This window comes from Lepidochelys kempii, chromosome 7, assembly GCF_965140285.1.
Source record: "Lepidochelys kempii isolate rLepKem1 chromosome 7, rLepKem1.hap1, whole genome shotgun sequence".
Lineage (NCBI taxonomy): Eukaryota > Metazoa > Chordata > Testudines > Cheloniidae > Lepidochelys > Lepidochelys kempii.
Window position 1 is genome coordinate 24,099,525 of NC_136386.1, and position 14,850 is coordinate 24,114,374.

The 14,850-nt window shown below is 56.9% G+C and overlaps 1 protein-coding gene across 7 annotated transcripts in view; it reads right to left on the reverse strand.

The window, feature by feature from the left end:
* Nucleotides 1-14,850, reverse strand: part of COL7A1 (collagen type VII alpha 1 chain) — a 129,959-nt gene that overhangs the window by 26,952 nt on the left and 88,157 nt on the right. For all 7 annotated transcript variants that reach the window (XR_013636029.1, XM_078853588.1, XM_078853591.1 and 4 more), the window contains 26 exons: nt 14,725-14,760; nt 14,145-14,189; nt 13,148-13,180; nt 12,796-12,858; nt 12,617-12,652; nt 12,202-12,282; nt 11,554-11,622; nt 11,002-11,037; nt 10,482-10,523; nt 10,350-10,394; nt 10,168-10,212; nt 9,724-9,759; nt 8,876-8,935; nt 7,626-7,751; nt 6,761-6,832; nt 5,749-5,784; nt 4,653-4,712; nt 4,065-4,109; nt 3,935-3,970; nt 3,352-3,387; nt 2,726-2,782; nt 1,841-1,912; nt 1,078-1,149; nt 856-891; nt 689-769; nt 203-256 (listed from right to left, as the gene is read on the reverse strand). Coding sequence is in view for 6 of the 7 variants with exons in the window: in XM_078853588.1 (XP_078709714.1) it covers nt 203-256; nt 689-769; nt 856-891; nt 1,078-1,149; nt 1,841-1,912; nt 2,726-2,782; nt 3,352-3,387; nt 3,935-3,970; nt 4,065-4,109; nt 4,653-4,712; nt 5,749-5,784; nt 6,761-6,832; nt 7,626-7,751; nt 8,876-8,935; nt 9,724-9,759; nt 10,168-10,212; nt 10,350-10,394; nt 10,482-10,523; nt 11,002-11,037; nt 11,554-11,622; nt 12,202-12,282; nt 12,617-12,652; nt 12,796-12,858; nt 13,148-13,180; nt 14,145-14,189; nt 14,725-14,760 (1,410 nt within the window). In the remaining variant the exon portion in view is untranslated. The remainder of the gene's footprint in view (nt 1-202; nt 257-688; nt 770-855; nt 892-1,077; nt 1,150-1,840; nt 1,913-2,725; nt 2,783-3,351; nt 3,388-3,934; nt 3,971-4,064; nt 4,110-4,652; nt 4,713-5,748; nt 5,785-6,760; nt 6,833-7,625; nt 7,752-8,875; nt 8,936-9,723; nt 9,760-10,167; nt 10,213-10,349; nt 10,395-10,481; nt 10,524-11,001; nt 11,038-11,553; nt 11,623-12,201; nt 12,283-12,616; nt 12,653-12,795; nt 12,859-13,147; nt 13,181-14,144; nt 14,190-14,724; nt 14,761-14,850) is intronic.

Here is a 14,850-nt window from a genome sequence, read left to right on the forward strand (position 1 = left end):
AAGCATCAGTCATTTCCCCAGGGATCCATTCAGCTCCGCAGGGAGCACAGGGCTCTTGGGCGGCTCCACTGGCAAGTCCCAACGCACTGTCGTCCCACCTTCCATTAGCGTGGTGGCTCTGCCGCCTCTGGAACCAAGCCTCCCCACCTCTGCTGTCTGGCTGGAGAAGGGGAGTCACCTGTGCAGACCCGTGAACACTCACCTTCTCCCCCTTATCTCCATCCTGGCCACAGGCGCCTTTCGGTCCCCGATCCCCCTGCAGTGAAGAGAGACGTCACAACACCGCTCCATGACCCGCTTCGACACTAACCCCTGGGGCAGTGGGCTGGTTTTGCAGACAGGGTCTATGCTGGGTGTCAGGTATCGGGGGGAGAAATTCAGGCTATCAAGGCCATCAATGTCTTGCAGCTGATGCCACTGAACCCATTCTTGGGAGGCTACGCTGCCCCCTTGGAAAGACCCCACTGCATCCGAGCCCATTCCCAGGGCCAATTAGGTGGCCTGGGGGTTCCCTGACATTGATCCTGAATGCACACGGGGGGTTCCTCTCTCCCCAAGGTGCTTGGTCCCAAGACACTGCCATGAGTGGGCTCAGTGTCCCTCTGGTCTGCCCTAGGGCTACGTTTGGCCCAGGCAGGCAGGCTCTCTCAGGGTCACAGGAGGACAGACAGACACAGGAAATGCCCACCTTAGGGCCTCGCATTCCCAGTGGCCCTATGTCCCCTTTCTCCCCTCTTGTTCCTGGGATTCCATCCTTTCCTGGCAGGCCCTGGAGAAAGAGGAAAACACAGAGTGACTCTCGGGCTTTGCTCTTGGACAATGGGCAAGAAACAGCAGCAAAGGACAGTTCCTCACCGACTCTCCGGGGTCTCCCGATTCGCCAACTTCACCCTGGAAAGGCAAACACACCAGGTCAGGGACGGAGGGGCTGAGTGCCTGAGTGACGCCCACGTGTACATGCCAGGATGGGGACAGCAGATGTTCTGGCAGGCCTGTGTGCACACGCACTTGCCGGCACACCTACATCTGCGCACAAGTGGCACATGCAGGGCTGTGCACACCTGTGGCTATTCTTACCTTCTGGCCCCCAGGGCCGCGTGCTCCTGGGAAGCCTGTAGAGCCCTTCTCCCCTTGCTCGCCTCTTCCTCCCTGCGGGTGAAAGCACACATCAGTGCACAGCCTGAGGAAAACTCCCCCTGCTCACAGCAGGCAGCTGGAGTGACAGAACCAGCTTTTGAAATTATATTAGGTTCTAAAAAAAGGTCCCCAAATGAGAGAAATAAAATGTCCCTGATTTGCTTCCCCCACCACAGTGACTCACTAGCCAACTCCCCTCCTGGTCAGACTGATGCACCTCCAGGAAAGCAGGTGTCCAGAGGCCACTCTCTGCTGAGCACCCCACCACTGCCAGTGGGATCGGGGAGCTGGCGCTGGCCAGTACAGGGTGCCCCTGAGCCATCAGCAGAGTATAATGCAGGTTGGGACCAAGCCTGTTCCGTCACATCTCGGCCCGTTCCCCTGTAGTCTCCAGTGACACGCCCCTCTCTCGTTCTCCTCCTTGCCAGTCTCCATTCCATAACCAGGGCCTGCAGCTCCCACTGCCGCCAGCCCAAAGCCCCTTCTCTCTCAATGGCTGCGCTCACAGCAAGCAAAGGGCACAAAGCATCCAGCTCCTAGCTCCTGGGGCCAGCTGTGCTCCACAGTGCCCAGTCATCACAGCACCTGCTCTCAGTCCTGCCAAGCCTTCAGTGCTCTCTGTGGCTTCTCCCAAGCCTCTGGGACAGCTTTCAGACAGGCATGCTCCCATACCTGCCTGTCCTCCAGCTGCTCGCTCACGTACCTTCTCTCCTGGGAGGCCCGGGTCACCCTTGTCACCTTTCTCCCCTTCCATCCCCTTCAGGCCACGGTCTCCCTGGGCAGGGAAAAGAGCGGAGGGTGCAGGGAGTCAGCCCCTGACAGCACAGGGAGGATGACCCATAGGTGGGATTCAGAGAACAGCAAGGCACACATTGGGACTGGAGGGGAGATTCCTGGGGTGGAGTCTGGTCTGTCTGGCTAAAGCGACATGGAGACTTGGGGGAGGAGGTACACAGGGGAAGTGTCTGCTGAGATCTGGGGTGTGAACCCCAAGGCAGGGGCAGGTCACGTGCAGTGCGGACTGAACCCCAAGGCAAGAGAGGATCATGGCAGGGGGATGCGAAGGGACGGACCTAGCAGCTACAGGTTCAATAGCAGGAAATACCTCCAGGCTGATGAATCTCAAAGCATCCTGGGAACAGCCCACTCTGGGCCCTGGGCAATGGGCCCCTTCAGTGGTTTTCAAACTTTCTGAGCCAACCCGCACTTGGAGTTATAATTTTTGGTTGCACCCCGCCAACCCAGACAAAAATAGTCCCAATGCATGCCCCTCCCCACGAGGGTTTTCAGGGTGGGGGAAGGCTCATGTGATGGTCTCTGGGGGTAGAGCCAGCGCTGGGCACAGAGGCTGCTGGGAACAGAAATCAGCGCAGCCGCGGTGGATGTTGACACTGACCTGTAGGCTGGGTGGCTCGCTGAGGTGCGTCAGGGGGTGGAGATGGTGTGGGGCTGGCTTGAGCCCCACTGTGCAGGGCTGGCCCAAGCCGCCTGGCGTCGCTGCTCACCCCCCCAAAACGTTCCTCCACACCCCCCTAGGGGGTGCACCCCACAGTTTGAAAACCTCTGCTCTATGGGGTAGGGCTCTTACCGGCTCCCCCTTGTTCCCCCGGACTCCAGCCGGCCCCTCCACAATGACAGTATCACCCTGCACATGGGGAAAAACAAACAAACCACACGGCAGCCAATGAGAGGTCAAAATAAACCACAGACCCACTGACCCATGCTGCAGTTTGCAATCCCATGGGTTTAAACAGGCTCATGTGCCCAAGGGCCATCAGCTGCTGCCCTCAAGCCAGTCAAGAGTCCAGCTCACACCCTACATGCACCACTGTGGTGCATGGCAGACGGCTTCCCACGCCGCCGGAGACCAAGGACCTACACAGCCCAGCAGTGAGAAACCCAGGGTTACGGGAGCAGCCCCAGGGCTAAGGACTGTCCAGTCAGGGCAAAGCCAAAGCTGGCCACTAGCACTGGAAGGGTTCACGTAGGTGGACCTGCTGTGGCAGCATTTGGGCAGGAGCACCTGGTGTGCAGGCGGCAGATGGAAAAGCTCTGTGCGCTGCAGCTTTGCCAGCACAGAATTACTTTTTCACCTTCCTCTGGGGACTGGCTCAGACAGTCCCAGGTCTGAAGGCAAGTGGGCCTTTCTGGTGTGGCAGTTGGGGCTAGAGGTCAGCCAATGAGCCCCTAGCAGCATGTAAATGGGGAACTCACCTTGTCTCCTTTGGGCCCCATAGCTCCAATGTCTCCCTAGAAGGGAAGAGAGCGTTGGTGAGAAACATGCCTCGCACAGGGACATGTGGGTCTCACGACTGTCAGGCCACTACCAAACCCGAGGGCCTCCCTCAGAGCATCAGGGAGACCAGCCAGAACCCAGACCCTCAGAGGGGAGGAGAGTGGTTGGAAGGAGCCCCAAACCTGGGGCCTTGGGGACCCCAAACCTAGGGAAGTTCATGGGGTCCTGAGAGGCATGAGTGGAGGGCTCAGGATCAGAGAGAAACGGGTTCATACCTGACTTTATTAGAACTAGGAACTGGGAGAAATGAGAGCAAGAGGGAGAACAGGCCATGAGCTCCCCTGGAGAGGAGACAGCCCCTGGTCAGGCAGCAGCCCAAGCAGGCTGGGGGGTGAAATCCAGGGGCAGCTCTGGGCAATACCCTGCCTGACCCCATCCCATCAGCGTGGGATTGTACCCCATGGGCAGGTGCTTGTACTTCAATAGCAGCCTGACGGAGGGGGAGGTGGGAGAAGACTCCCCTCCCCCGGCCCCACCGCTCCCCACCAGTAGGTTGCTTACTTTGTCACCTCGCTCCCCTCGGTTTCCGGGAGGCCCCTAAAGGGAAAAGAGAAGGGGAATCACTGGCGAGCGGGAGCCAATCCCAGCCCCTGGTTAAAGAGCAAGGCAAAGGGAGGAGGAAGGTATTTACCGCAGGCCCACGATCTCCCTCCAGCCCTGGGCGCCCGTCTTCACCCTGCCGAGGAGGAAAAGAGCACAGTGAGACAGAGCACAGGGCCGGGAATGGGAGAGCTGGGCCCTGAGGGCACAGCGGGTCAATTCCATAGCCTGCTATCCTGATCCATGGTGAGGGGGGTGAGAGGCAAAGCCCCAGAGCAGTGACCTCGGCCTTGGGGAGGGTCCTGGGCACAGGATGCCTCCAGGGTACCCATTTGTGGGCTTTCCGCAGCCCCAGCCAGGGTGTGCGCCAAGGGGGCGCTCTCCTCAGGGAGATGGGCTCAAAAGTGTCTTCTCCATCTCTAACCTCCAAGACTGCTCCACATACCCCTGGCCCATGAAGAGCCGTGTCAGTATCCCAAAGACACAAGGCCTGGTAGAGTCCCCAGTGCTGCAGGGGAGCACAGGCCGTGCTCCCCACTGCTGTACCGCAGGCTGGAAAGTCTTTCTGGCCCCATGGGATCGATGCGCTTGTCCCCTCACACACAGCAGTGCTGGGGAGAGGGGTGGGTTAGCGTGGTCTGCACTCACAGCTGGGGGAGGCTATAAGGGAGATACGTACCCGTGGCCCTGGGTCTCCTCGCTCACCTCTAGGGCCCGGCTGTCCAGCCCCCACGTTCCCCTACAGGGCAGAGAGACAGAGCATTAGTGATGCTGTAGCTAACAAGAGCATTCTCTGAATGAGCCGAGGTAAGCAGCAATCCTGCACACCTTGCCCAAAAGGCCAAGTCAGGCACTACCCGGGCCCTGCTGGATCCAGCCACTGGCTGCCCCTTTCCACGCCCTCTGCCTGCTCACTTTGTCCCAGCTCTGGGAATCTTCAGCATTATGGTCCATGGGACACTGCCCTGCACTAGGGTTGCCAACCCTCCAGGATTGGCCGGGAGTCTCCAGGAATTAAAGATGAATCTTTAATTAAAGATTATGCCATGTGATGAAACCTCCAGGAATACATCCAAACAAAATTGGCCACTCTACCCTGCACATACATGAGATTGCATGTCTTGACAACCAGACATGTGGCGAAGCCGGAAAGCCATGGCCTCTCCTCGCTGCTCCCTTGGTGCTCAGAGGTTTCCATGTGCGGGTCAGGATCCTCATCCCTGCACCCCTAGGGATGCTGCTGTCTGTTGGCTGCTTGAAGGGGATCCGGCTCTGCTTGCCCATGCCCTCAAACTGGGAAGTCAGGTCATGCAACAGGACAGGAGCTCATTTGCTCCTTGGTACCTGTACTGTAACAGCATTGCCAGCCCCAGGATCAACCGATGGGGCCTGGCACCACAGTCACACCCTACAACAGGCTTCTTCAGAGAAAAGCGACTGCACCAGAGGCCAGAGGAAGAGAGAAGAACGGCCTTTGCAAATGGGTCAGAGATACACTTGGCCCCAAGGACTCCCCCTGTAGGTAGCTCTGAGATGTCCCTGTACCTCCGTCTATCAACATCACAAGCCCAGAAGCCGCACTGGGGGAGAAAAGTCTGGATTCCTCCAGAGACCCATCCCCCAAAGGGGGACAGGTGTTATTTGAAGGCAATAGGGAACATCCACCAAGCAAGAAAAAGAACACTCTAGCTGTGGCCCTTGGAGAATACATGCCCTTCTCCCGCACTCCAGGAGCCACAGGAGGCTGGCGCAGTAAGGGTTAAAGCAGAGCCTACCTTGTCACCCTTCAGTCCTGGGATGCCTTGTGCCCCCTGAAACAAGAGAGACAGATCAGTGGACCAGGCCCAGCCTGGGGGCCTCTGAAGCAATCCCCGCGGGCTTGCTATATCACAGGATACAGAGATCAGTGCTGCCCTGGTCTAGGTGCCAACCACAATTACACCAAGGAGAGGGGTCAGACCTTGGCCATGTCACTTGTACGACTCACCTCACTTCCCTTTCATTTGTCTGGCCCTGGGTAGCACTAGTGGAACAGGAGGTTAACACAAGAGAACAAGCAGATGGAGGGAGTTTTAGTTGAAGAAATGCAGATAGTCATCTGTCCAGCCATCCCTCCCCAACCCCAACCCACTCAAGGGAATAGTTCAATGATACTCATGTAAGCCTCTCACCCAGCTCTGAATCTGGATGCAAAGCTGCTCTGGCTCCAGTCCACAGGGAGACCCCTAAGGGCGTCTGCACTGGGATAAGCAAGAGATTTTTCTGTCACCCAAAGGTGAACCCCATGCTTGGAGGTGAGGGCTGGAAGATCTCACACAATCCTTGGGACTGTGTGTGCAAGTGATGAGCAAGAGTCACAGCTATATGCGTAAGCTGACATCGTGCCCACACTGTGGCAGTGGCCCAGGTGAATTAGACACCCAGCCTGCCTGCTTTTGGGCACTTGACCTTTTAAATCCCTCCCTTTGCAGCTGTGCAAAGTGGCATTGGCTTGGGTTTCAGTGGCCTCTCTCCTGGCCCAGGGCAGCTGCCTGTCACCTCCTACACTATTCATTTGCTCCCCGGAGAGCTTGGCAGTTTGACTTCTCTTGCCTGCTGCTCTGTCAGGGCAGCAGGCTCTTTCCAGCACCCTGCCCAGTTCTCCCTCCCCGAGGCTGTGCAGGGCACCTTCAGAAAGACACAGGCAGAGGCTTAGTTAGGGGGAGCAATAGCTGCACCTCCTGGAAACCATCTTCCTCCTCCTGGCTACACACCCAGCACTCTAGGCCCCAGGTGCCCAACACTCACCGCTGGCCCTGGGGGCCCTGGGGGCCCTGGTGATCCAGAGGTACCATCTCTTCCAGGGAAGCCAATCAAACCCTAGCAAGAAAAATACATCAGTCAAGAGAGGCCTTAGCCATGATGAGGCCCCACTTCACAGCTAGCGACGGCCCAGGAGTGGCCTTGGCTGTAAAGGGAGCACAGTTAAGGCCTCTCCATGGCAGAGGTCAAGCCCCAGGGCCCTGGGGCATCTCTCTTCACCGAGCCCCCCATGGCAGAGCTCACACTCAGGGCACCAGGCAACTGCAAGTGCTCTCGTGGGAGGGGAACTGTGCAGCTCAGGGTAAACTCCGAGGTCCTGCCAGGAAAGAGAGCCCAGTTCAGTGCAGGGAGGAGTGAGTGGAGAAAGGACATTTAATCCTTCAAGGGGGGTGCTGCAGACTCTCTGCACGTCGCAGGAGGGAGCTGATGGAAGCTGCTTTGCTGGAGCATACTTCACACTGGGTCGGAGAAAGCGCTGCAGGGAAAAGTCTGTTGGGGGTAGCCAGGATGGTCCTACATGGGCTTTTCCCTTGCTTCTTTCATCGACCCCTTGCACTCCGGCAGCAGGAGGCCTGCCTGCCGGCACCAAGGAGTCCAGGACAGGAAGCCTCAGGGCTCTGGAACATCTCATGGACTCATCCAGTGGCCTCCCTTTGTAATCTGGCTCCCCTGCATGAACCTCCAGGGCCAGGCCCAGGGAAGAAGCTGAGGCAGCTGGACAGTCATGCTGCTGCACTGGCCCTTGGTGCTGAGCAGTATGTGCTGTTGGGGCGAGTGGTCCAAGTGGCTGTGCTTTAGCAGGGGTGAGATGGGCCAGAGCTCAGGGCCGGATGGTAACTGCACCTCTTACCCTCTCTCCTGGAGGTCCTGGTGGGCCTGGCTGTCCATTTTCTGCCCTCAGACCTGGCTGGCCGGGGGTCCCTGCAATGCCTGGCAAGCCCGGGGATCCTGGTGGGCCAGGTAAGCCAGTGTCGCCCTGGAGGGGAGAGAGAAGTGCTGCTGAGCCTGCTGCTGGGGAAGGACTCCCCCGATGCCAGACTGATGAGAAAGGAGCAGTGGGATGGGGCCCACGCTCCTCAGGGGACTTCAATTTCAGTCTGGAGGGAAATGCAGTACTCTAGCAGGGCAGAGCACTCAGCCCTGGGGGGAAGGAATGAAATGGAGGTGGGCTCAGCCAAACACCCACATGCTGAGGGTGGGCAGAAGCAGGGAAAAGGATCTCAGGCCTATACAGGTAGGCAGCACAAAAGTGAGGGGGTCAGGCCTGTATATGGAGGATGGCTGGCGTTGGAGTGGAGACATACTGATCCCAGCACTTGCCTGCTCTGCGGTTACACTGGGGTAGCTGGCTTTCCCTGGGTGTGCATAGCGGAGGGAGAGGCAGGTAATTTTCATTGGTAACTGGGCGCTGAAGATCTCTGCTGGGGGATTGGTTTGGAACCAGGAGTAGAGTGTCCCAGCTCTTCAGGGTCTCCAGGAGGAGCTGTCCAGCACCCGTGGTGCTGATGCCAAATGAGCTCTGTAAGCACCCGTGTCTCTCAGCCCTGAAGCTGTGAGGGGCAAGGTAGGCGGGGGGAGTGGGGGGATCCAGCCCTTCCTGTCCTGCTTCTAGAGTGGGTCCTGCCACCTCCCCATCTAGAGCTGTCCTGTGACTCACTCAAAGGGCCTGGAGAATCTACCAAATAATCAATTTCCCATGAAGGGGGAGATTATGGGTGTCTTGCTCGTGTTCACAGTATTCACAGTATTTCCTGGCTTGGCTGCGAGTCTGTGGGCTGGACAGGTCACACACAGCAGGAGACAGCAACGCTGAGCAGGGAGCAGTGCCAAGGCCAGCATGTGGCGTTTCACTCCATGTTTTAAGTTGATAACAATAATAATATGCACCTTCCAAGCAGGTGTTTAACAACAGAGGGCAAGTGTCATTAACCCCATTATACAAAAAGGGAGACAGGCACAGAGCCAGGGAAGAGGCTTGGCCCAAGTCACTCAGCAAGCCAGAAGCAGAAGCAGGAAGAGAACCCAGGAGTTCTGATTCCCAGACTCCCCGTATGACTAAGGAGAGATTCTCTGTGCTAACAAAGTCTTAGGAGATGTTACCTTCAAACCTTGAGGCCCATCTTGTCCAGGGGGTCCCTGCAGGCCAATGCCAACTGAACCCTGAATGGTGCAGATGGAATAGAAATGGTAAGTCATGCCCCATGGAGGGGCAGAGGGGTGGATACATAGGGACATACAGGAGTTAGGAGTGGATGGGAATGGGACAGAATTATCCTCCAGTTAGCTATGCCCAAGCTGGTGACTAAGCACGGTTGAAATCTATGGCTGTTCACTGGGAGGCCTCAGTCAGTCCCTAGTGGGAAAGTGGCCACATCACAAGAACCTCACCAGCACACCCTGTCAGTCACAGAACAGGGTGCGTTCAGCTTGTGGTCCCTGGAGAATAAACTCCCCTCTCAGCCTTGGGGGGGTCCCGCCAGGACAGGAATGAGACACACACACTGTGACAGCCATTTCCACAGCCATGAACACTACAGTCACTGTTAAACAATGCAAGAAGAGCTCTGATTAGCCCATTTACATCAGCCTTTCACCCAGCCAAACACCAAGCAGAGCAGGCCAGCTCGTCCCAGTAATTCTGAACACACAGCTGGCGGCTGCTCCTGCTCCCAAGAGCTCTCTCCCTGTCTCGTGCTGACTCAGAGACCTGCCCTTCTCACTGCTGCCACAATCTTCCCTGCTCCTCAGCCACCAGCACATGACAATCAAACTGCAAGGGAGATACCTCAGGTATATGAACCCGAATGCCATACGGAAGGTAACGAGTGACAGATGGGTGTTTGAGCCACCAAGTACTGCTAAACGCATCCTGTTCTGGGACTGACAGGGCATACCAGTGAGTTCTAGGCTCAGTACACTGGAGCCCAAGTTCCGGGGCTGCTACTTACCTTTTCCCCTTTGACTCCAGGGGATCCTCTGGCTCCCTGTTAAAATACAAGCACAGGAAACAATGAAGAAAAACCATGCTCTGCTCACGTACACATTTGAGGGCATGCACACACACTGTATACCATTTTTCAGAACTAGATTACAATACACCAAGGTAGCCTTTCCCTGGAGCCAGATCTCAGACACGCTGGAGCTGCCCCATGCTCAGAGGTTTACTATGGTAAAGGCCAGGGCTTCCCATTCAGGTGGGGCAATGAAACAAATCAAAACCGCTCATATACTCCAGTGCTGGGCCCAGGACAAGAACCTGAACAGTACCAAGGGGGGGTTGAGCAGGTGGGCAGGGGAAGAGCCTCCCCCAGCCTCTAACACTGGGCCTGGACTCAGCATTCCTACAGTGGGGATCCCAGCCATTCCCAACACCCCATCTACGTGGTACTTACATCTTCCCCAGGGTCTCCAGGCTCCCCCTGTCTTCCAGGCTCCCCCTGGCAGGAAGAAAGAGAGTGAGACTCACCAATGGGGATTGAAATGGATCAGGTCACAAAGGCACCATGAGCCATCACAGGAAGGTGGCTAAGAGTGGAAGCCCCTCCCTGCACTGGGGTGTGAGGAAGTTCCTCACCTTCTCTCCCCTGGGGCCCGGTAAGCCTCGCTCGCCCTTGGCACCCTGCAGGTAGAGAGCAGAGTTAGTGTTTGGCTTTGGGCACAGAGTCTGAGATATAACAGTGGGAAGGAACATGAAAGGCCAACTTACCGGTTCACCCAGCAGGTTCCCTTCAATCCCTCCGGGGGCGCCCTATACAGCAACACACAAAGGCTCAGCACGTCAGGCATCCCTCCTGTGCTCCCTGCATCCCAACCCCTTTCCCATCCTGAGCTGACATCTGGCCTCCCTTCTTCCACTGATCCTGGTCACCCCAAACCATCACTCCTGGTGCAGCCTGGGATCCCTGTGCTCCTGCTCAGACGCTGGAGTGGCTGAAGAGACACCGGGAAACTGGCACTGGACAAGCCAGAGCAGATGCAGCTCATGGCGCATGGGCAGCATGGCACTGAGAAAGCCCTGCACCAAAGGGCTGGTCACTCACTCCAGGCTGTTCCAGCCCCACCCTCTCCCTTTGTAGCTTTTACTGGGCTCTAACAACATTATTAGTAATGCAATTTCTGGGTCAGAGTTGGAAAAAGAACCCAGAAGTCCTGGCTCCTAGTCCCCACACTCCCCCTCTGAAGCTTTCTGTGCAGATTTCTCCTGAGCTAACCCCCAAGCCTCTTACCTTCTCGCCTTTCATCCCAGGAGGACCGACAATCGCCTAGAGACAGGGAAGGGGAAATATGGACATTTAACAAAAGAGTGACATCAGGGACTGAGGGAAGTTTCTCACTTCAAGGGCCAGGGTAGGAAGTGAGTGAATCACACAAAGGAGGACAGCAAGACAGCACAATGATAAGCATCGTTGCTTGGTCTATGGCTTAGGCAGGGGGATACAGACTCCCTACCCCCGTGTGGAAGGGCTGTCCAGCCCTGCTGAACCCCGGCTGCTGTCACCATTTCCTCACCGGGTAAGCTATAAAGTGATTAAAGGTCCCGACACCATCCCCATATGGGACCTGCGTTCAGAATTCCGGCAGCAGGGGATGTTGGGGTTGGGGGGGGGGCCTCTCCACAGCCCTGGAGAGGGGCCAGCTCAGCCCACCCCACCCAGCAGAGCTGGGCTTTGAATGCGTTACTCCCACCTTCAGAAGGAAAATCCACTGAAAGGAGCTAGTAACCTACCACAGCTGGCTCAGAAAATGAGCCAAGGGAGATAGGAGAACGTCTCACACACCTGTCCTGGGAGCCCGGCGTCCCCTGGCTCTCCTTTAGGTCCGGCAGGGCCTGCGGGTCCTGGCACACCCTGTCATGCAATCAACACAGCTGTTAGGCTTGGCCTGAGATGGACATGATGGGTGCTGCTCTGCCCCAACTCCATGCTCCCTTGGCTGCTCTGCCATCACCAGCTCCCTCAGGAGGTGGGGCCACCACAGAGGTAACCTGGCAGATCATACACGGCTGCTGACTTAGCTCTCTTCCATACCACACTCCCAGGGGTTGAATTTAACGTACTCTTCCACACACCATGCTGCCATGGAAAATCTAAACCATGCTGAATTCAAAGCCAAGCTTTCAGTGCCGATCAGAGGTGCCACATCCCCTGGAATTTGTGGTTTGATGAGACCTCCTGTGTCATCCAAACTGGGCTAGAGTCACTGGGGCATCCAGCTGCACAGACAGATGTAGAACAACTCCTGATCCACATGGTCTCCAGTGCCAGACACACAATGGGAGGGAAGGGCAGAGAGGCTCAGTGCAGCAGGATTGTGGCATTTCTAACTCCTCTGTCACCCAAGTATCTGGGGAATGCTGCCATTCCCCTTCCTGCTGGAGCTCACTGTAGCAGACACACATGCCCTGCCAGCGCCTGTGTGGGACATACCATTTTCCCAGGCAGCCCTGGTTCTCCCTCCTTCCCTGGCACTCCATCTCTCCCCGGCACTCCAGGCTTTCCAGTCTCACCCTAGAAAACAGGAATGGAACAGCTGGAATTATCACAGGGAGAGAGAAGTAGACAGCACTGCTGACAATCCACTCCACAGCTAGCATCTCTATCGGACTCCTCCTGCCACTTCCAGGCCTCGGAGAAGGGCTACCTGGATCCTGCCCACTCAGCTAAGGGAGGCCCTGCTCTGCCAAATGGATGTGTACACAAAGGCAAAAGTTGCCAAGAGAAGAGATGCCAGTGGCAGGACATTGGAAGGGCCATACGCAAAGCCAGGCAGGTTGGGAAAGGCAATTCATACCCCCCATGGCAGCAAGGGAGTTATCGGGCACTGTGAACAAGCAATGCTCACCACTTGTCCTGGCAATCCTTGGGTGCCCTGCGGCCCCTGTTGGAAAACAAACACAATCAGGAATCAAAGGCAATGAAGGAGGAATTGCAAATCTCCCACCCTGGGCAGCAGCACAGAGACCATTCAAACTCTGCTCCCTGATGGCACCCAAATGGGAGAGAACCACACCAACTACCTACCACAAGGCCAGGGGGGCCTGAGGGGCCTGGGAGGCCGACGCTTCCCTGGGGCCCAGGCAAGCCCTGCAATGGAACAAAGAGGCATGTGTTAGAGACCAGGGGAAGCCTCTCCCTAGGATAGTGGGTCTCCCACTGACAGCATCAACCCCCAGGCAGTCACTCTGCAGGCTCCCAGGCCTTGGCCTGACACGGAATCAGGACACACCAGTTGTCCCCTGAGGAAAGGGCCCAGCACTCCCTTTAGGGCAGGTGTGTACACACTGGGTAAGGTCCCAGAAGTGCCTAAGATCAGGCCAGAGCCAGCCTGACTGGGGACGGGGCACAGAGGGCAGGGCATGGCACAGCTACTCACTCGAATGCCGGAGCCAGGCTCACCCACATCTCCCTGCAATAAGAGAGTCTGTTACAAACCCGCACTGGACAGGTAAAACAATCCCAGATTCAGCTGCAGGTGTCCATGAGGCCTCAAGCCAGCGTGCACGGGCATGTGGGTAAGTGGGTAGACGCCCACCCACGGACGGGGGCAGGTACCCCCCAGGGTGCTCTCTGCAAAGACACACTCAGTGTCTCCCAGCCCTGGACTGCTGCTCTTTCCCTTCCATGGGCTTTGTCCTCGCCATTACTTTCCTACATTCAGCCCTGGGCTCACTGCGCTGACTCCAGGAACATGTCCCAAGGTGAATTTGGTCCATTACTGTGACTCACGCTCCCCTCACCTACTTGGCTGGAGAAGTGGAGCCTCCCCTGCTGTCACCCCTTCCCCATGTCCCTTGTGCTATGGAGTGCCCAAAGGCTCCAGCCAGTCTCTCCTGCAAGCCTCCCCCTCACTCTTTCCATAATGTGGGACAACGCCATGTAGGCCTTCCAAACATGTGGCAACCCTTTAAGGGGACAGCCTGCATCTCACACACACTGTGACCACAGTGGCCAGGGGACGGTGTAACGCATAGGTGTGCAGTACTTGACCTGGAATCAGATCCTTGCAATCCCGGGTCTAAGCGGGGTAGCAAAGCCCTCCAGCTAGCACAGCATTCTGCATGCTCTGCAGCTCCACCCCCTCTGGCTTGCTCAGGGATGTGCCTATCACCCAAGCCTCATGCGTGGCCCTCTCTCAGCCCACATGCAGCTCTGCATGGAACCTGGTGCTCCCGGCAGCTGGAGGCCTTCCCCAGTGGATGCACAAGCCACGCTTGCGGGTTTCGTATCGATTCATTGATCTGCAGTGCTTCCTCCAGCTAACTCAGCCTCCTGGAGTCCCGAAGCCGAGCAAAGGCAGCAGGACTCCAGCTTCCTCTGGCCAGAGGTTCCAGCCTCCAGCGGGTTGGAAGCTGCTGCTGTCTGGGATGTACCTTTATTCCAGGTGGGCCCTGAGCGCCTGGTGCTCCAACAAGCCCCTGTAAGGAAAGAGAAGATGGTTATCCCAGGTACAGCTAGAGCTCAGCAGTGCAACTGAGCCGGTTCTGGAGCGCAGCACGAACAGCACTGAGGTGTTTCCTGTTTGGTTCACTGCCTTGTAATCTGCCACACACACAAAAGCCCTGTTTAACATCCTGGGCTCAGGGCTCCGCATCTCCCTAGCCCTGTAATACCACAGAGGGCTGTACCTCCGGCTCTGCAGGACATCATCTCTTGCAGGCCCCGTGGGGAGGGTTGGCAGGGAGGTGAATACTGAAAGAAAATGCTTTGTGTGCCTCTGGCAGCTCCAATGGATGTCACTGGGATTCTATTTTCTGTTCCCCTTTCTCAGTATAAGCTCTGTGCTGGGCTGACATCTCATGCCAGCAGGTTTCAGCCTCCAGGAACCATCTGGACTCTACTATGCATGTTGGGGTTGAGGCACTGGCAGATTCCCCCACGCCACCCGAGATGTGGCTCTGATACACACACGGCCATAGACAACAGAAGGTACAGCAGGCTGGTGTTACTTACAGCTGTGCCTGGTGGCCCTGGATCTCCCTGGTTGCCCTGCAGGACAGGAGAGAGATTGTTAGTGCTGGATGGGGGCTCTGATCACCTCTTGCCATTGCAGAGGCTAGATAGGCCAACTGACTTCTG